This window comes from Nannospalax galili, unplaced genomic scaffold (genome assembly GCF_000622305.1).
Source record: "Nannospalax galili isolate Female #2095 unplaced genomic scaffold, S.galili_v1.0 scaffold419, whole genome shotgun sequence".
Classification (NCBI taxonomy): domain Eukaryota; kingdom Metazoa; phylum Chordata; class Mammalia; order Rodentia; family Spalacidae; genus Nannospalax; species Nannospalax galili.
Genome location: NW_008343977.1, coordinates 670101 through 692687, shown reverse-complemented (window position 1 = coordinate 692687; position 22587 = coordinate 670101). Strand labels below are relative to the sequence as shown.

The following is a 22587-nucleotide window of genomic DNA, read 5'->3' as shown; positions in this document are numbered from 1 at the left end:
ATGAAATTGAAAATACAACATTAAAAATTCTATAGGACACAATAAAGGCATCCCTAAGAGAAAATTTTATAGCATCAAATGCTTACACCAAAGATCGACAGAGATAGCTGCGTGTGATTGGTCACACCTTTATTCCCAGCACTTGGGAGGCAGAGGCAGGTGGAACTCTTTGAGATCGAGGCCAGCTTGGTCTACATAGCAACTTCCAGGCCAGCTGGGGCTACAGGGAGACCTGTCTCAAAAATAAAAAGGCCAAACTAAACCAAACCAAACCAAAAACCAAGAGACAGTAAATTAATAACTTAATGGACCACCTGAGGGCCTTGGAAAACCAAGAACAAGCAATACCCAAAAAGAGTACATGGGAAGTGATAATCAAAATCAGGGCTGAAATTAATAAACTAAATGGAAAGAAAACAATACAAAAAAGCAACAAAATAAAGAGTTAGTTCTTTGAAAAGATTAACTAATTGATCCAAAAGAAAAAGATAAAGGACCCAAATTAATAAGATCAGTGATGAAAAGGGAAACATTACAATAGACAATGAGGAAATTCAGAGAATCGCATGGCACATTAAAAAAAAAAAAAACTATATTCCACTAAACTGGAAAATCAAAAAGAATTTCTAGATATGTATGGCCTACCAAATTTAAATCAAGATGAAATTAATAATTTTTTTGGTCTTTTTGAGACAGGGTCTCCCTGTAGCCCCAGCTGTCCTGGAACTCACTATGTAGACCAGGCTGGCCTTGAACTCACAAAGATCCGCCTGCCTCTGCCTCCTGAGGGCTAGGATTAAAGGCATGTAAACAGACCAATAACAACCAATGAGATACAAGAAGTAATTAAAACTCTCCCAAGTAGGGGCTGGAGAGATGGCTCAGTTGTTAACACTGGTTATTCTTGCAGAAGACCTGGGTTCAAATCCCAGCACCCACATAGTAGCTAACAACTGTCCGTAAATCCAGCTCCAGGGGATCAGACAGCCTCTTCTGTTCTTCGTGGGCATTGCACAACACAGGTGCACTTACCTACACACAGGCAATACATTAAAAAAAAAAAAACACACACAAAAACTCTCCCAAGTAAAAAAAGTCCAGCATCAGATGGATTCAGTGCTTAATCGTACCAGACCTTCAAGAAGGAAAAAACCTCAGGATAACCAAAACGATCCTGAACAATAAATGAAGGGCTGGAAACATCACCATCTCTGATTTCAAGTTATACTACAGAGCTATTATACTAAAAACAGCATAAAAACAGACACATTGATTATTGTAATAGAATTGAGGACTCAGATTTAAGTCCACACACAGCCACTCAGTTTTTTACAAAGGGACCAAAATATGCATTGGATAAAAGACCACATTTTAAACAAATGGTGCTGTTCAAACTGGATAATTACATATAGAAGAATGAAATGAGATCCCCATCCCTTACCCTGCACAAAATTCAACTCCAAATGGATCAAAAACTTCAACATAAAACCTAATACCCTGAATATGACAGAGGAGAAAGTAGGGAATACACTGGAACTTATAGGCACAGGAAAAAACTTTCTGAACAGGACCCTAATAGCACAGACATTAGACCAACAACTAACAGATGGGACTTCATTAAATTAAAACGTGTCTGTACAGCAAAGGACACCATCGTTCAAATGAGGAGGCAGCCTACAGAATCGAAAAAAAAATCTTTACTATCTATACATCTGCCAGGGTTAGTATCTAGAATACACAAAGAACTCAAAATACTAAATATCAAAAAAAAAAAACAACCCAATTAAAACTCAGGGTAAGGAATTAGTAAGGGACCATGGGAGGGGGGCTTCACAGGAGGGGAGATAGAATGCAGTGATATAAATGGGGAAAGGGGAAAACGGAATAGGAAGGGTTAATTACGGTGAGAAATGGGATGGCAGGGTAGAGGAGGGAGTATTGGAAGGGACAATTAACACTAAAGGCCTTTTGAAAAAGTTGTATGGAAACATATTACTATGTGATTTTCCTAAAATATATACATATACATACGTAAAAAGAGTTTAAATGGGGTTACTCTATAATGCGGGGACAACACCCCATGTAAACACCATAGGCTAGCAATTAAAAGGCCCAGTGCTAGAAATAGGCTTGTTTTTTAAAGTTGTTGACCAGGTGGGTCCCATAGACTCTCAAACAGTACTGGCTTTTACCAATGCTCTTAGTTACTCACCAGAATTTGATGGTAAGACTCTATTGCTGGAGACATTACATATAAGGGTCATAGAATAAAGTAGAGAAATCAAGCTGGTATTGACTTGGAAACTTCATCTCTACTGGGCAGCTTGCATAGCACTAGAAGGTACTATTCATGCTACCAGAAGAGAAAAGCAATCATCAGTCTTACCCAGCTGTGAACCCTGTGAGCCACAATAACAACTAGACTGGCAAGATATGCCTACTGGTGCAATACTGGCATGAACGTTATGGTAATAGCCAATTACTTTATGATTGGAGTTAAGGCCCCTTCACAAGATGGAGCCCTTACTTGGCACTGTTATTGGGGCCAAGAACCTTTAGATAGAGGACACAGATCATAGGGGAGAATCTACTACTATTATTCTGCAAAATGGATAGCATATTAGACCAACTCTTAATGATTTATTTTTATACCCAGGTCAGTACATCTCTCAACTCTCACCAGAAAAGCTTCTTCTTACAGTAGCTGGTGATTAACACAGAGACCCACAACTGGTCAATGTTCAAGGAATAAAAGACTGCAGAGTCTTCAACCTTAAATGGGACACCTATATCACATCCTCTCCTTCCAAGGCCCAGAGATCATTGTAGAAGAGGCGGAGAACAGATTGTAAAAGCCAGAGGTGATAGATGAATACAATGAAACTGTGTTGTGCAGACACAACATGGCAGTTGCAAATAAGAACCCCACAGTGTTTGTGACAGCAGGCACAAGACTTGTGCAAGCCCAAGCCAAACAAAATCCAAGCACGGAGAACGGAGGTGGGAATGAAGCTCAGCCTAGCTGAGAATCTATTGCCAATTGATTGGGAGAGGGAGAGTCAGTTTTCTTTATGGGTGTGACACCTGATAGATGACATTCTCCTAAATGAGTGGGGTAGTATAATTCCCCTATGTTGAATTATATATATATATATATGTGTGTGTGTGTGTGTGTGTGTATACATATATAATTTCTGAGATATGACAAAGGATGACAGTAATAAATTTTCACAGGAAATATCTCTCCTTCCCTAAAAATCTCATAATATAAGAGGTACAAATTATGCCCAATTCTTGTGTATGTGTGTGTGGGGTTGTATGTACACACTGGCATAAGTCTGTGTACCTATGTGTGCTCATTCAAAAGTCAGAGGAGTACATCAGGTGTCTTTTTCTATTAATATCCACCTCATTTTTTTGAGACAAGGTCTCTCACTGAACTGAAAGCTTGTCATTTTGGCTAGGAAGCCTAACCAGAAACTCATGGATCTGGGGTTATAGGCATGTGTGGCCCTGCCCTGCCCAGCTTTTATGTGTATGTTGAGAATTTGAACTCAGTCCCCCTTGCCTGCATAGCAAGCATCCTTACTCACAGCATCATCTCCCCAGTTCACAGCAGTTGCTTAGCATGCATAGGGCTCTGGGATTTGTTCCCCAGAATAAGGGAGGGGAGAGGAGAGAGAGAGAGAGAGAGAGAGAGAGAGAGAGAGAGAGAACAAACACCTTTAGGAGCAGTATCAAAATAATATTGAAAAAACAAGCTATCCAAAGTCAATCCATGATCAAGTCAGCTTTATTCCAGAGATGCAGGGATGTTTCAACATTAGTAAGTCAATAAATGAAATAAAACATATAAATGGACTTAAAGACAAAAACCATATGGCCATCTCAATAGATACAGAAAAGGCATTTGACAAAATCCAACATGCATTCATGTTAAAGGTCCTAGAAGAAGTTGGTCTCTCTCTCACATACCTCGACATAAATAAAGCTGTTATAAATGGACTTAAAGACTACATGGTCATCTCAATAGATGCAGAAAAGGCATTTGACAAAATCCAACATGCATTCATGTTAAAGGTCCTAGAAGAAGTTGGTCTGGAGGGAACATATTTCAACATAATTAAAGCTGTACACAACAAACCCATAGCCAACATCATCCTAAATGGAGAAAAACTGGAAGCATTCCCATTCAAATCAGGAACCAGACAGGACTATCCACTATCTCCACTCATTTTCAATATAGTCCTTGAAACCCTTGCTGGAGCAATAAGACAAGAGAAGGAAATTAGAGGAGTTCCAATTGGAAAAGAAGAGGTCAAATTATCCCTATTTGCAGTTGATATGATATACATACAAGATCCCCAAAATTCCCCTAGAAAACTGTTAGAACTGATTAATGCTTTCAGTAAAGTGGCAGGATACAAAATCAACTTAGAAAAATCGGTAGCCTTTCTATATACCAACAACAAGCAATCAGAAAAAGCAATAGAGGAAGCCCCCATTCTCAATAGCCTTACAAAAATAAAATACTTAGGAATAAACCTAACCAAAGACATTAAAAATCTCAACAATGAAAATTTCAAAACTGTAAAGAAAGAGATAGAGGAAGACACTAGGAGATACAGTTTTTTTTTTCTTTTCTTTTCTTTTTTTTTTGTCTTTTTGAAGCAGGGTCTCCCTGTAGCCCCAGCTGTCCTGGAACTCACTATGTAGACCAGGCTGGCCTTGAACTCACAGACATTCGCCTGCCTCTGCCTCCCGAGTGCTGGGACTACAGGCATGCGCCACCACGCCCGGATAAGTTTTTAAGACATTTCTATTAGTGTATATAAGTTGGAAAAAATAATGTGTTTTATTATGACATTTTCATACACATATATAATGAATAGCATTTTCCTGAGAAAGGTGCTACCCTTCTTGAGAACAATTGGTAAATATAAAGGAATAATAAAAATATTAGTTATTATCGTTACTAATATTTTTCCTGTGTCCATTAGTAGACACTGAAATAACTAATTCTATCTGCACTAACAATACTACAGTATCTCACATCCTCTTGTCCAACTCCAAATGAGCACACAGTCCTATTACCTTACTCCTATAGAAGGCAACTTTGCTTTCTATGATACTGAACTTCCTGCAAAGGAGCAGCAGCATCATTTCACCAGTGGAAAAACAAGATCTCTCTTACAAGGCAAAAATCAGAAGAATAAAATAAAATCTGATTTTAGCTGGGTATGATGTGACACACCATAATTCCAGCACTCAGAAGGGTGGGGTGGGAGCTCAAGGCCAGCCTTGGATAGTAAGTATGAGGCCAGCCTGAGCTACCTAGAAAGATCCTTCCTTAAAACAAAATAGAACCAATGACAACAAAATAAAATATAATTTTTAAAGAACTGATAATATATATGAGAACTTCAAGAATTATGTTCATCTCATTGACACATAATCCAAAGACCCATACCTAACAGCCCTTTCTGTTCTTGCAGGTTGTACTTGACCTTCTCTGTGTCTGCTCTTCCCCAACCCCAGCCATGAGCACAGGAAATTCTACCGCAGCTTTGCTTTTGGCACAATTGGTTTTCGTCTTCTTTTCTTTTTTTTTCTTCTTTCTTTGTTGAGATAGGGTCTCCCTGTAGTCCCAGCTGGCCTAGAACTCATTAAGTAGCCCAGGCTGGCCCATCTCCTAGAACTCTACCTGCTCTGCCTCCTGAGTACTGGGATTAAAGGCATGTGCCCCCATGTCTGATTCAATTAGCTTTCTTATGCCACTAATGCATTCCATGTCCAAAGGAGTTCAAGTACCCTCCCTTCTCTTTTTCAGTGAGGTTCTGAAGAGCATTCTCATTTGAGAAGAGTGTCAGTATTTATTCTGTCTCAGCCATGTTTCTGATAGTAAGCAGAGTTCACCTCATGCAATATTCAGAGTAATATGTTAAAATTTCAAATTTTTTAAAAAATTTTCTTGGCTTTATAAGGTTCCCTTAAAATATTCTATCCAGAATATTTATTCGACTGCCTAATGGTATTCTCTACTTAAGTCTTATTTCTACTTTTAGTTATAAACTTTAATTAAACTTTCCATGATATAATTTTCTCATGCATTATAGCAACATATACAAAAATATTTTAAATATGAGTGTATACATGAAATATGATTTAAATAAAATTATTCATTTATCCACTGTTTCTATTGTTCTAATTTCTAATTCTGGAATATTAACGTAAATCATCAGAAATATTTATTTTCTAGTCAGCCTAGAAAGCAAATATATACTCAACTAACCTTCAGAATAAAAAATAGATTAGATATAATTTTGCTTTTAAATAATTTAATTTTCTTTGAAAAGTAGCATTAACCAGATAGGATTTGAAGTTAATTTCCTAATAACACAACACAATCTTACCCTTTTCTTGGCCACCACAGCAACTTTGGTACTATCTGTAAGATAACAAAATATTACTGCTTCAAAACAGTACCCATGCTACTGTTCAAATAAATATACAATTACAAAATAAGAATTTTATGATTTATCACCAATTAGTAACAGCACCATTTTCAGCAGTCCTTTTAATTAAAATGCTAAAACATTAGCTTCCCAGAGTTGAGCAGAGCTAAGTCATCTAAAAGTCATAACATCAGGAAGGATTTCATATTCCTAACCAAGTCTCCTTTAAGTTTTACTGGTTAGCTGGGCTTCCTCAAGTTCATACCAAGTCTATCTGCTTTCTAGGGTTTGGTCAGTTTGTGTGCTCTGGAGTATAGAGGATCTAGAACTAAATCACCCCACCTTTACTTGTGTATCTACATGCTGGACCCTGGACTAGACCTTCATATCAGCAGGACCTTATTTAATCTGTGTAACATTGTAAGGCATGCAGTCTACCTTAACTGTACAACTGAGAAAACCTAGTACCCTTGCCTGTGGTCATACTCATGGACCTGACTCATTTGATTACACAAGCCCCCTATCTGTCCAGAGTGTCTGCTGCCTCCATTTGGACCACTAAGGTGCCAATTCTACCTCAGAAAAGACTCAGAAAGAACATGGATATCAGTACTATTTCTGCATCTACCACTCCTGAAGCTAAAAAATTTAGTAAACAAGTAGCTCATGGAACTTATTCCAGGATAATATTTGGTATGTGCAGTATACATGTTCATATGTTGGTAGATAATGAAAGAGAATCATTCTTTCAGGGTGTGGCCAGTAGTAGGTTTCCCATGCTCCAATTGATGGCCTGATACTCATGCATATATGGACATCACTAACCAGACTTAATGGATTACCAAAACAAAAAAACAAAAACAAAAACAAAAAACAGGAAATGGAGTTAAGAGGAGGAGTTATTGGGGAGATGTATCTCTGTAGGGATAGTTGAAGGGGGTGTATATGATCATTATCTCATTACAATGAAATATGTATGAAAGCCTCAAAGAATATAAAAAACTGAGCATAAATGCCCAAAGGAGCATGTTATTATATTTACCTTTACAATTGGCTTCCACATGCTTTTTTCCTATATCCACCTGTGTACTTGAGACAATCAATTCTTTTCCAATTAACACCATTTTTCTTCACTTAAAAATGAATAAGACCATCCATAATTACAAGTGATTCCTCCAACTAGGAGGAATTCCCACCTCTTTTGCCATATTTTGTGTATGCCTAAGTATTCTGCAAGACTGAAATATTCCTCAAAGTTAAGAATAAAATTTTATATGTAGTGGTTTTTTAACAGCATTCATGGCCTCTGTAAAGCTTTATGACTTTGTGCTTCTTTAAATGTGGCAACGGAGAGAGATTTTTTTCTTAACAAGGTAGAAGACAGTCTAGTTCCTGGTCTGGCACATAAGGATCTTAGAAGCTGCCACTTTATTATAACATGTTAAAAGCTGAACTAAAAATTAATCATTTGTTAGCTATATCAGAGAAGAGAGGTCATGAGCACACCTCTGCCCTCAGATTTGGAGAAATAGATGACAGATCCATGTAGAGAATCACAATTTACATGAGCAGAAACACATGGCAGAAGATTCCATAGAAGTCAGTATAGGGGTTGGAAAATCTGGACTTCAATCAACAAATCCTGGAGGTTTTGTTTTGTCAGACAAAGAGTGCAGGGGATCCCAGTCATGAACAGGGTGGTACATCTGGAACACTTTTGTGAGTGCTTCCTCCTGGAGATCCACCAGGTTCTCACAGAGAAGGCTAGAGAAAACTCTCCCAGGCATTGGGGCAGGATGAAGAGAACATGTATCACAGCCTTGTTCTTAACAAGGCCTGCCTTCATAAGAAGCTATTTTACCACTGTCTAAGTTATTTGGATATTTTTTAGAGCTTCATTCACCCGGGGTAAGCAAAATACATAATTGTAGCCCCTTGCAGCCATCCTTTACCACTTCAATGGGTGAAGAAGGAAAAGGAGAAAAGCAGAAGTTCACAGCCTAGAAGTGAGATCTAACACTAGTATGATAGAATGCTCCTCAAACCCATGCCTTAGCACTGGCCAACTGATCAAAGCCTGTGACTACAGTTCCTTTTACCCAGGATCTCATACTTGTCAATCCAAAAACTTTAAGTAATGTTAAAAGGAAAAAACCAACAAGTCTGAATATTGATGGATTGATGGATTGATGGATGGATGGATGGATGGACAGATGGACAGATGGATGGATGGATGGATGGATGGATGGACGGATGAACAGACAGAACAATATTCAGATATGGCAGGAGTGGTTGATTTATCTGATTGTGAATTTTTAACAATTATGATTATCATGCAATGAGAACTAATGTTAAAAGCCCAAAACAAAGAAAACATAATGCAACCTATTGCTAAAGACATTACATACAGGAACTTCAGAAAAACAAATTAAGCTGGATTCACTTCAAGGCCTCATCTCTACTAGCTAGCTTTCCCAGTGCTGGAAGGTGCTATGCATGTTACCAGAAGGGAAAAGTAATCATTAACCTTGTTCAGCTGTGAATCCTGAGAGCTACAATAACAACTGGCCTGGTAATATATGCCCACTTGTGTAATACTAGCACAAATGTTATGGGGGTAACTAATAGTCTGCTTCACAAGATAGAGTCCATACCTGACACTGATATCAAGCCTAGGAACCTGTGGCTAGACAGGTCACAGGCCATGAGAAGACCCTACTGCTACTATTCTGCAAAATAGACATAGTATTAAACTGACTTCTAGTGACTTACTGTTATATCTATAGATTCGTTCATCTCTCAACTCTCACCAAAGAAACTTCCTCATACAGCTGATGGTGATTAACTTAGAGACCCACAACTAGCCATTATGTAGAGAATAGGATACTTCAGAGTGCTCATCCCTGAATAGGACACTCATATCAAACCTCTGCCACCCAGGACTCAGGGATTATTATGGAAGAGGGTGTGGAAAGATAGTAATAGCAAAAGGTGGTTTATGACCACAAAAAAACAAGAGTTTTCCAGACAGCTGGGCAATTACTCAAATGAACTCACAGCAATGGTGACAACATACACAAGACCCATATAAACTTAGGACAGACAAAATTCCAGCATAGAAATGGGGAAGTAGATAAGAACCTTTACCCTAGCTGAGAACTACTGGCAACCGAAGAGAAACCTGAGAAATGGAGAGTCGATATTTTTTAAAATATTGTATTTATTATTGATTATTTTATGTGTATGAGTATAATGCCTGCTTGCAGGTGCACCATGTCTTGTAATGCCCGCAAAGGTCAGAAGTAGACATCAGGCTCCCTGGAACTGTAGTTACAGATGGTTGTTAGGCATCATGTGTGTGCTGGGAATTGAACCTAGGTCCTCCACAAGAGCAGCCAGTGCTCTTTAACACCGAGCCATTTCTTCAGCCCCACTAGAGTTGATATTTTAAGGGTGTGACTCCAGTGGAAAGATATACACCGAAGGTCATTTGAGGACACAAATTCAACTCAATAGGCATACATATATACAGAGTACATGAAATTGGGTGGGAGGGTATTATAAGGAGGATGCAGGTAGAGGAGGGAGTCTAAATGTGATCAAAATATATTATATGATGTTCACAAAAATTCAATAAATAAAAAATAAAAAAGCTAATTCAAAAAAACAGATAAAAATTCCAAGGACCACCAGGAGTGGTAGCATGCACCTTTAATCCCTGCACTCGGGAGGCAGAGGCAGGTGGATGTCTGTGAGTTCAAGGCCAGCCTGGTCTATATAGTGAGTTCCTGGACAACTGGGGCTACAGGGAGACCCTGTCTCAAAAAACAAAACAACAAACAAACAACAACAACAACAAAAATTCCAAGGATCTAAAGGAAACACTAGAAGCTCAAAGGCACTGTGATAGAATTGAAGAATATTTTGATTGTCTCGTTGATAAACAGGAAATAGCAGAAGAATCTCTAAACTTGAGATTATATTAGTGAAAACTACCCAAAGTGAAGAGAGAGAAGAGGTAAAGAAGAAGGAAGGAAGGGAGGGAGGGAAGGAGGGGGGAAAGAGGGAGGGAGGGAGGGAAGGAGGGAAGGGGAGAGAGAGAGAGAGAGAGAGAGAGAGAGAGAGAGAGAGAGAGAGACTGAGTAAAAGGAAAGAGGGAGTGATGGGAGGGGAAGGAGGGGAAGGGGAAGGTTAGGCTGCCTCAGCTCAGGAAGCCAAGGTTGGAGGAGTGCCATGAATTTGAGGCCAGCCTAGGCTGCATAGTAAGACCCTGTCTCTAAAAACTAAAAATGAGGAAGAGGAGGAAGAGGTAGGATAGACAAGAGTGCTAACTATAAAAGTTAACATATACATAATAAGAATACCAGGAGTAAAAGAAAAAACAGAACAGAAAATATATTTGAAAAAGTAATAACTTAGTTATTGCCCCAAATTAATATTTGGATGCCAAAAAGTATTATTCAGCACTAAAAACAAATGAGCTATAAAATAATGCAAAGACACATAAGATATTTAAGTCCATGTTATCATATGAAGGAAGCCAATGTGAAAGGATGATTTACTTATAATGCCAATTATGAAACATTCCAGAAAAGACAAAAGTGTGGAGCTAGTAATAGGATCAGTGGTTTCTAGCTTGGGTTGCTATTAAGAGGAAGACATGAATAGTTAGAACACAGAAGATTTTTAAGGCAGTGAAATTACAGTGTGCAGTACTACAATGAAGGACATATGCAATTACACATCTGTCAAAACACGCAGAATGTATGACAGCTGGAAGTGAAGTCCAGTGTAAGCTATGAACCTTGGAGTTGACTAGGATGTGTCAATGTAGGTTCATTCATTATAACAAATCATGTGATGTGGGGTGGAGGGAGGCTGAATTTGTAGTGGGTAGAGGCTATATGAAAACTATAGTTTCTGCCCAATTTTTGCAAACTCAAAAGTGCTCTAAACACTGAAGTCTACTTTGCAAAAACATGAATAATTCTGTGGGAAAAAGTTAGAAATAGGCAAATTTCCAAATGCAGAGACTGGGCTGGACATGGCTCCGTAGCAGCATCTGCCTAGCATTAGTGAGGCTCTTGGTATTTGACCTACTGCACATACAAAAAGCTATGAAATGTAGAGTATTAAGAATATGTTGATTATTAATATTACAAATAAGACAAAATCAAATGCTCAGACTATAAGGTAAACAATAACATCACATTTACTTTAAAAATATGACTATAACAAATATGTATAATCAAGCTTTAAAGCTTTAGTAAAATTACTAAGCTAGAGTAATAATTTTGAAAAGCCAGAGGAATTAGATCGTGTAGACAAAGCTTTACATTTGTTATCTGATTGACTCTTCTTTACTTATTATCTAATGACCATACACATTTAACAATTAAAAGACTGCATCAAATGTAATAATGTGCCAAATTTTACAAGCTCAAAAGAATATAGGCTAAATGTTTGGAGTAGTTATTTCTAGATTGGTGTAAGAAGTTCTTAGGAGAAGAAATCCTCAGAGTTGTGGAATGATATATATGAGTTGCTTCTTAGATAGTAACCTAATGTGATATGCCTGAACAGTAGCTAATTATCTCTGAAAACTATTTCTGGAAACAACAAGCAGCACAAACTGTAGCCAGCTCCACACCAGATGCTAAGCAGACACAAGGATTAAGCTGACTGTTTTGGAGGGGAGCCTGTAGATACAGAAAGGTGATCTTTCACTGGCAAAGAAAGAACCCTTAGAAACCTGCGTCTGCCCTCTACTCTGACTGCTCCAAGGACAAAAAAGAATTTACCTCACGTCTCACCAAGTCTGCTGAATTATATCAAATTCTGCATATAAAAATCATCGCACTTATAGCAAAAAAATGAAGTTTTGCCACAAAACTAACCAGAAAAATCATCCTTCTCAAGGCCTTTGGACAGGGAAGAATGTCAAAGGGCACAGACAAATCATTTGGCACAACACGACTAAGACAGGTCCTTACTACTGAGAGAACAAGGTGGTTACTAGGAGAAAAGAGAATAATAAAACTTCAAGAAATAAATGACAGTTAAAAGTGAAATGTTTCAAAGCATATTATAGCTGATCAACAGCACTGTGCACAGTCTGCACACAGCATAAAACTGTATTTGTGACAGTACGATGAGTTGAACCTGCACTGATAATAAACAGAGACAGCATTTCCAGCACAAGGCATGAAATCTCATTTGCAGTGATAAGGGTCTCTTCTGATCTCATGGTAGGCAGAGTGGCAATACTTGTCATTTGCTTTTTACTCTTCAAGACTACTTACTTTCCTTAAAACCTAAACTTAGGTGAATTGACTAATATTTAAACTTTTTCTCAAATAAAATGTTTCATATACAAATTTATAGAAAATACATATGAAACTTAAAAAGGAGAAAACAAATTCACTGTTACTTTTAAAAGACCAGATCCTCCTACAAAGGAGCCTGCTTTCAAACTTAGGTAACAAAGACAGAAGACCTTGTAAGGTAAAAAATTCCTGTGGTCACTAAGTAGAAAAATTTCAAGCATTTAAGTTTACTGAAATTACTTTATGGGACAATCACAATCTTTTTAGACTTAAGTGTATCATACCTATGGTAATCTTTCAGTTGAATGAATTTTAAAAGCTACATATAATAAACCAAAGTAATCACCTTGAAAATGACTTGGCATATTTATCAATATTCCTAATTTATTTTTTTAAAAACCTCTGAGGAGACCATGGCCATTGCACTTGATTGCCCACCGAACTTGAGGGTAAGAAGCTAGGGCCAAAGATGCCACATGATTTGGTGAAAGGACTTGGAGAAATTATGCTGAAACTGAACTGAAGCCTCCTCCCCAATGGCCAACTTCTACAGTACCTCAATATGCTAGGGTGGCTATCAAGAGAGAAAAGGTACCAACAGCCTTACTCAGCTGTGAACCCTGCAAACTACAGGAACGACTTTCCCAGCAAGATATGTCCACTTGTGCAATAGTGGCACAAATGTCTTGGGAGGTAACCAAGGGTTACCCAATTAGATTCAGCCCAACGGAAGTGGGGGGGACCCTCATGTCTGGGATTGTAAACCTGGTCAAGAACCTGCTGAAAGAGAAGTCACAGACACTAAGGAGAGCCTACTATTACCATTTCGTTAAACTGATAAAGTACTCAATTGCCTTCAGAATATTTATTATTACATCCAAAGGTTAGTTCAGCTCTTATCCCTCATCAGAGAAGTTTTTTTTTTTTACAGTGGATGGAGGTTAGCAGACAGAACCACAAATGATCAAAATGACTGTGGAGTTCTCATCCACAAATGGGACATTTATATCATATCCCCTCTCCCCCAAGGCTCAGAAAGGGGGCTGGGGAAGAGTATAAGAAGTAGAGGGTAGAGAGGACTAATGCAAATATCATCTGGAGATGATAGGCAGCTTCACTCATGAACTCTCAATAGTACTGTGGCTGCTTACACAAAACATGCTCTAGATCAATCTAATCAATATCCTAGCATGAATGGGGATTACTCACAAGGCCTCACTCCTAGTTGAGAATTAACAGGCAGTTGACAATTACCAGGGAAGAGAAAGTTTTCTTCAGGAGTGGTGGTCCTAGTAGGTTGCCCAAGCTACAGTGCACAGTCCTATGTCCACATGTAAGTGGGCAACACTAACTGAATGCAGTAGGTTGTATATATCACACATACACACTATATAACATGAAGTTGTGAGGGGGATGGGGAAGGAGGGATCCAGAAAGAGTGTGAGTTGGCTAATAAGGGGTGGATTTGAAGGGAAAAATTCCAATTAAAAGATGTTCTGTATGAAATATACAAAAATTCAATAAAAAATTTACCAAAAAAAAAAAAAGCTTTGAGGGCCAGTGAGATGGTTCAGCAGGTAAAGGCACTTCCCACCATGTCTTTTGACCTGAATTTGATTCCCATGACTCACATGATAGAAGTGAATGGACTCGGAGTGTTTTCTGTTTTCTATAGGCATGTATGTGTGTGCACATAGCATGCACATACACATGCACACACCACACACAGAGAGCGATAGAGAGAGAGAAAGAGAGAGAGAAAGAGTAAATCAAAATGTAATAAAAAATTTATGTTTGAGCTTTATCCTGACTTTGAATCTACCTAACAATAAAGAACAATGAAGCACTTTGAAGCTGGGCAATGGAAGCACACACTTTTAATCCCACCACTCCAGATGAGATGGAGGTCATCCTGGTCTACATAGCAAGTTGTAGGCCAGCTGGGCCTATAAGGAGACCCTATCTTAATAAATAAATAAACTAATTAATTAATAAAAATAAATAAATTCGAAGATGTAATTTATAAATAATTTATAGGTATTGAAATATATACAATATATACAATGATCTATGCAGTCCATGAGCAAATAAGCTTACAAGAAACACTGACAATCCCTGTGCTCAAATCCAGTTCAGTTATTGAAAATACCTTTACAGGACAAAATATATGCTATTATTTCACTCAAATTATCCTACGATGGACTCAGATACCATATTTCTACATGAAGAAAAGACACAGAGATTTTTAAATGTGCAAAAACATTTTAGAAGACACACATTTAAGGGAATTCTTATTTGGGGGTGGTAAGAAGTGAAAAAATTCACGTACCCTGCTTTGATTGGCAGCATGCTTCCAGTCTTTGCTGGGGGGAATAGTCATAGAGTAGACAGGCTTCCTCAAGTGCACTTTTATACCATTTCTTTCTACTCCTACATTCTCCTGGCTATATAAATGCAAACAATAAATAGCATTTATTTTAAATATAATTTGTTTTAAAATCCATACATTTTTAAACTACAAAGCTGGAATTAAATCTAATTTGAATGTTATGTTACTTAGGCTTTGGTATCCATCACTTATTGTTTTAGAACTTTGCCATGTTGTCAGAAGTTTACAAGCTAATAACCATAACAGTCAGGTGCTCAGGTTCATGATATTATGATTCATCTCACACTGAGAACTTCACACTAGTGCTCCAAGTGTCACAAAGTAATCAATATGAACACTTCTTACTGGAATAACATGAACCTCACCATACATGATACAGCAATGATACCGAAGTAGTAGAAAATAAGCAAGTTTCCTAGTGTAAAAACATCTATTTGCACTTAGTTTTGGTTTTGTGGCAGCTCTTCATGTATACATACCCATTTCTTAAATTTGCTCTACTCATTTCTTCATGTGTAAATAAACATTAGCAGCCCATATCTAACTTTTCATGAGGATTACATGAACAACAGATGCTAGTTTTCTGGACTAGTTAGAATCCAGTAAGAGTTATTCTAATGATATGCTGCACACTTTCTAGATGTTTAAGAAATTGAGCAAAAAAATCTCAAAGTTAAAAATCCTATAAGCTATTCATTACATTAATCTTTTCAATGTTCTTTTAAAAAAAATTTCTAGGAAGGTTTTTATGTCTTTAAATGTTGCAATTTATAAGTGCATGACATCATTTTCTTTCTGAAAACTGCCATCAGAGGGAATATGGATGCTTACTCTACTGATCCATACTGACGACATGTACATAAAAATCTCATGCTCACCCTAGCCATAGGAGATCAAGCACCCTTTAACAGAAGCTTCAACCTATGTAGGGCTCCAATTCAACTCACAGAATGAAACTGCAGTTATAAAGCTTTTAAAAGGCCACATTTTTCTTGTAGTCCCCAAATTAATATCAATTAAATTATCTGTTTCAACTATGCCCAATATTGTCATTTAATGCTTTATGACATCCTGACTTGTATCATAGTTACATGTGGTCATGACTATCACCATTCTAAACTGGAGATCTATGAAGACAGAAGCAGTATTTATCTTTGTATCTTTCATAGTACCCTTTGCTCAAAACCTCATCAATGTCATACAAGCATTAAGAAAATGGCAGTTAACTTTGATTTGGAGCACTCAAAGATACGGTATTAAAGCATTAAAATAATATAATCAAAGAAAAATATACTTATGTACATATAAAATTCATTCATTTGCTAAATTATTTTTCAGTTTTAAAAAGATTGAGCTGGAGAGATGGCTCAGTGGTTAAGAGCACTAACTGCTCTTTCAGAGGACCTGGGTTCAATTCCCAGCACCCACATGGTGGCTATGAACTGTCCTTAACTCCAGTTCCAGGGGAATCCAATGCCCTCTTCTGACCTCCACAGCATTGCACCACACTGGTGCAACTCACATACATGCAGGCAATACACTCATACACATAAAATAAAAATAATTTTTAAAAAGATGGAGATGTAGGCAATGCAATTATTAACACTGTAAATATTTTTAATTTAAGTTTATTTATTTTTGTATATGTGAATATGAGTGCCACAGCATGTGTGTGGAAGCCTGAGAACAACTTGTGAGAGTCGGTTTTCTCCTCCACCATGAGGGTTCTGGGTATTAAATTCAGGTAATCAGGCTTGGAGGCAATCACCCTGACCTCTTAACCATCTTGCTGTCCCCAACACTAAAATGAAGAATATTTAAGTTATATTTTTCATAGTTAAGACATCTCTGAAGCTCTAATGTTACCATGATGTTAAGAAATGGTAAAGAGGAAAATGGCCTAAAAATTTCAAAATAAACTAATCAATTTCTGTACTATTACTTATAAGGAAATAGTTCAGGAAATTTTTGAGAAAACTAGTATAACATAGTAAAAATAAACTAGTTAGTTCAGGGACCTGGAACGCTGTTTGGAACTTATTGGAAGTCTTTAAGAACTTATTGGTAGACATACGACACCTAGTGGCCATACAAATTAACACTAAAAAACATTTTACTGAATTCCTGCGCAATTCGTACACTACATCCTGATCATTTTTACAGCACTCCCCTATCTGAAGTCTCCATAGCCTCCCCACCAGATTTCATGCATTTTGTCATATACATTAAGGCCTATAGAGTCAAGCTTGTGTCCCCAGAGGTCCCTCAGTTTGACCTCATTCACTGGAGCCTGGTCAACCAATCTAGCATCACTCCCTTAAAGAAGTCCAACTCTCCCTCACCCAGCAGTGATCAGTTGCCAACAGTTCCTCAGCTAAGGTTGGGACTTCTACATTTCCTCACTTCTGTGCTGGATTTTTGTCTAGCTTGAGTTTGTATGGGCCTTGTACATGCTGTCACCATTGCTATAAGTTCATATGTGAAAGTTCCCAGAAGCCTAGAAAACTTTCTTTGTGATCATCCACTACCTCTAACTCTTACAGTCAGTCTTTCCACCCCCTCTTTTGAAATGGTCCCTGAGCCCTGGGTGGCAGAGGTATATAGGAGCTCTATCCAGGGACACACACTCTGCAGTCTCTTATTCTGTACATTTTGGCCAGTTGTGGCTGTGTTGATCATCATCTGTTGCACGAGGAAATTTCGCTGGTGAGAGTTGAGAGATGCATTAATATATTCTCTCTGGCCCCTGTTCTGCTGTTCCCTGAGTCTTAGGTGTACAGGCTGAGTTACAGACGTGTCACTTAAGGCTGGGCTTTTCACACTCATTTTCTACATTTGACCAGTTGTGGAACTCTGTAACAGTCTCCACCTGTTGCAAAAAGAAGTTTCTTTGATGAGTGGTGAGAGGTACATTTGTCTGTAAACATAAGGATACATACTTAGCATATAGTAAGAAATTACATTTGCCTAGAGATGTGACAGATATAGGTTTTTCTCTAGGATCTATGACCTCTCCAGCCACGTGTATTTGGCTATGTTTATAGTACCACACCGAGTTCCCTCCCATTGAGCAAGACTTCAGTCCACTTAGTTGTGGATTACCCCTCAACATAGAGAAGTTCTACTACTGAACCAATAAAGATTGTTTACTGTACTGATCATTGTTGTAGTTATTAGGTTTTACAGCTGGATTGGACAGTTGATTGGTTTTCTCCCTTAGCAGCTTGCATAGTATCCTCTGATATAATGAGAGCCAGTTTTCAGGGAGGAGACTTCCAGGTTAGCTCCAACTCATTTGCTCCAAGTCCTGTGTCCAAAGTATGACCTGCCTTCATAATTCTTCAAGTTCTGGGATACAATCAAGAGCTATGGCCCTTCCCTGACTCCCTCTCAATTTCCTGTCCCCTTTCTTAATTATTGCTATATATACATGCATACATTATAGATATATTTATATTATATACAATAAGCTGATATGTGTATATACTGTATGTAATATATAATGCAATGAGTCCATTCAGTGGTGCTCCTGAATATCTGTGCTTAAGGTTGCCCACTTGAAGTCAGATAACCTATAAGGGAGCTTGTCCCTGGAGAAAACTGATTTCCCCTCTCTCAGCATCCATTGACTATCTCTAGCTCTTTATCTGGAGGTTGGTTCTCTTGGCATTTCTACCTTGGTATGTCAACTGGTTTTGTTATTATATGCAGTTCTTGTTAGAATGCCATACTGTGGCGATTTCACTGGTGCAACTTCCTTGTCATGTCTAGAATGTCTTAACTAATAGAGGCATATGTCTTATCCCTCTGGCTCTTGTCCCTCTTCCCTGGTGTTCTCTGAGTCTTAGGTGTAGATGTTGCACTGTAGATGCTGTCACTTAGGGCTGGGCACCTCACAGACACTAATTCTCTGCATTTCACCAGTTGTGGAATTTTATAATAGTCTCCACCTATTGCAATTTAGTCAATCTTTTAAAGAGAAAATTGGTACTTCTTTCTATTATCATTTCACTTCTCAAACTGAATAATTATAGGCTATTTTTCATGCTTTAAAAAGTCATATTCACTTTTTAAAGAAATGACTGTTCAAGTCCCAGACTAATGTGTATATTGGTCTTTTTATTATTTGTAAAAGACTTTCATATGTTAAAATAAATTAGTCCTTTGCTATATGTGTTATAAATATTTTCTTGCCTAGTACACAAGTACATTATTAATGGCACAAAAATAATGTGTTCATATGACTTTTATAATGCTTGCATAAAATATACTTTGATCATATTTATACATGCCCATTACCCACACATTTCCACCTACCTTATCCTGATTCCCTTCACTTTCCTTAATAATACTCCTTCTATGTTCATGATCTTTTTCTAGATTACAAGTATGAGGAAAAACCGTGATACTTTGTTTTGCCACTGGCTTATTTCACCTAACATGATCATTTTTCTGCAAGTGACATTTTGTTATTTATGGCTACATAATAGACCACTGTGATGTGTGTGGGGGGTGTGTGTATATATATATATATATGTAATATAAACACAATATATATAATATTTTATTCATCTAGTCATATGTTGTGAGACACAGGTTGATTCTGTAACTTGGCTATTGTAAATAGTGCTATGTGTGAGCTATTCATGATGACTTTAATTTACATTCCTGTGGCCGCCGCAGGGCAGCAGCCACTCCTCCATTCACGCGGGTGCCGCTCCTTCATTCTCATGGGCTCTGCAGCTGCCCCTCTGCTCGCCCTGGGCTGAGGCCACTCTTCTACTCGCCTGGTGCTGTGGCCGCTCTTCTGCTCACCTGGCACTGAGGTCGCTCTTCTGCTCACCCTGTGCTGCCTCCGATCATTGCTGCTTCTGCCTGGTCCCAGACCCCAGGGCTGGTGAGGAGCCTGTGTTAGCAGAGCCGCATTCAGACACAGGAGACCAGGTTCAGTGACACAGATCTACTTTATTACAGGAAGGCACAAGCTTATATAGGGGTAGTGGTCCAATCATAGCACAACGAGTAGGATACCTTATTAGCATAGCAGGCTTAGCGTCCTATCACAGCATAGCTGGCCAGATGCCTTATTAGCATAATGGGTTTCAGATTACAGAGCCTGGATTCCTGGAAACCGCATGACCCTGACTGTTGCAATATCTAAGTGTTCCAATTTGGAATTCCAAGGGTGGTGATTAGGGAGTGGCGAGCTCTAGGCATCAGTCTCATGATCTGCCAATGGGAGCAAATGTCACAAAGTGTTCCTTGTGGCTCCAGCACTGTGGGGCCATTGCCTCGGGCCTGCTGTATGGCTGTCATTAAGACTTTCACCCTAGGCTCAAGCCTGTCTCCCACACATTTCCACCAACAGTATAGAAGGAAGAGGTGGAATCTCAATGTAGCCTTTTCTCTTGGGTTTTTGTTTTTTCTACATCTGTTATTGAACCAAATCCTTACACATGCTGGGCAATTATTATACCTATGAGCTATAGTCCCAGCTTCTTTTAACTCTTTTGAGATAAGGTCTAACTAAATTTCCCAGGCTGGTCTTAAAATCATTTGGCAGGCCAGGCACAACTTGAACTTGTATCCTCCTGCCTCAGCCTCCTGAGCTGCTAGAATTAAGGTCTTGTGTCACCAGGCCTAGCTTCAGTATAGTCTTGATTTTGCATTTCCCTGAGGTTAAAGATTATATGTACATATATATATTTTATGTTATGTTATCAGTAATCTTTTGGAAAATGTCTGCTCAGTTTATTTGCCCATTTATAGACTTATAGATTGGACTGTTTTTCTTTTGGTATTTAATTTTTTATTTCTTTATATATTCAGCATATAGATCTTCTGTTGGATGAATAGCTGACAAAGAGTTTTTCTCCTATTCTTTAAGTCATCTCTTCACTCTGATAATTGTCTCCTTTGCTGGACAGAAACTTTATAATTTGATGTGATCATTTATGAATCTCTGCTATAATTTCTTGGGCTATTCAGTCCTCTTCAGAAAGCCATTTCCTAAACCTCTATCTTGCCGCATTTCCCCATGCTTCCTTCTAGAAGTACTTTTGAAATTTCTTGTTTATTAAATCTTCTGTCCTTCTAGAGCTAAATAGAAAATAAGAACAAGGATATAACTCCAACTTCATTTTTCTCCAGTCACTACCATTTGTACCCAAATCATTTATTAAGTAATATAATATTACTTAAAAAAAATAAGACTGGGTCTCACTGTATTAAACTGAAAAGTTCAGCTGATCCTCCTGCCTTGGTCTCCAGGTAGCTGGAACTTCTAGCCTGCACTATTGTTTCATTAAGCTCAGGTTTTGTTTTAGTAAGACCATAACTACTAACTATCCTTCCAAGTACTTTTGAGTTTGTGAACTCTCTATATTATTCTATTATCTGTCAAATTATCATTAATAACAAGGTGCTTTAAATATCAGAGCTTTATGATTTACACATTTTGCATTTTACAGGATTAATACCTGTATTAAGCAATACTTATGTAATACTCTTGCTCAACTTTCTTAAAAATATTAAAATTAGTTTGTATTGTTAAAAAAAATCTTGCCTATTAAACCGAGTTTTTATTAAAATGAATTAATATCTTCCAAACCAAAAAGTGTATATATCATTCCATTTACTTAGGTTTTCTTTTCTTTTAGTAGGATTCCAAAGTTTTATTCATGTAGGTTTTGCACTTTGCTTCTTAAGCTTCCTCCAGGGTATTTTATAGGAGTTGGTGTTATTATAAATGAAAACAGCAATTCTTATTTTCAAACTAAGTACTTTTGCATAATAATTGTATTAGCTGGCATGTAACTGATTTTACCATTGTTTTAAATACCTATTCTATTATTTATAATAGCTTTGATTATAACAGATTTTCCATTTGCATTCCATGGCTTTCTCAGTTATGTAACCATACACTAAAAATATAATTTTGCTTCTTTCCTATCTGTGTGCCTCTCCTTTTTTTGATAATTATATGAATGACTGGAACAGGACAATATTAAATAATTTGTATGAATTCACCATACTTTAAAAAATTCCAATTTCCTATGAGTCCCATTTTCCAATGAATAACTGGTTTCTTCTCTAGTTAAAATATTCAGCCAAATGAGTTCATGTGTTTTTCAAGACATGTTCAATTGATTCATTCTGTAGACACTACCACAAAAGTTTTGTTTGTAATCATCTTTACAAACAGCTCTTTTTTAGACATCTAACAAGCAAAAGTTTCTGTATTGATAAGGGAGACACTAAGGTTCATTCTAAACAGATTCATTCTTTCATTAGGTTAAGGTTTGTAACAGATTAATAAACATCATGCTTGAATGTACTGCAGTAGTAACATTGTCATTAATTTTGATTTAAAAGACTAATATCTGGAGGAGTTCGTGTGACTTTTTTATTGTTACAT

General features: G+C 37.6%; 1 protein-coding gene across 1 annotated transcript in view; it reads right to left on the bottom strand.

Annotated features, from left to right (window-relative positions):
* The window catches only part of Zcwpw2 (zinc finger CW-type and PWWP domain containing 2), a gene marked incomplete in the record, with an annotated part of 165116 nt that overhangs the window by 43414 nt on the left and 99115 nt on the right, over positions 1–22587 (bottom strand). Inside the window, 2 exon segments of the mRNA XM_029567035.1 lie at positions 6414–6448; positions 15111–15225. Of these exon segments, the coding sequence (XP_029422895.1) occupies positions 6414–6448; positions 15111–15225 (150 nt within the window).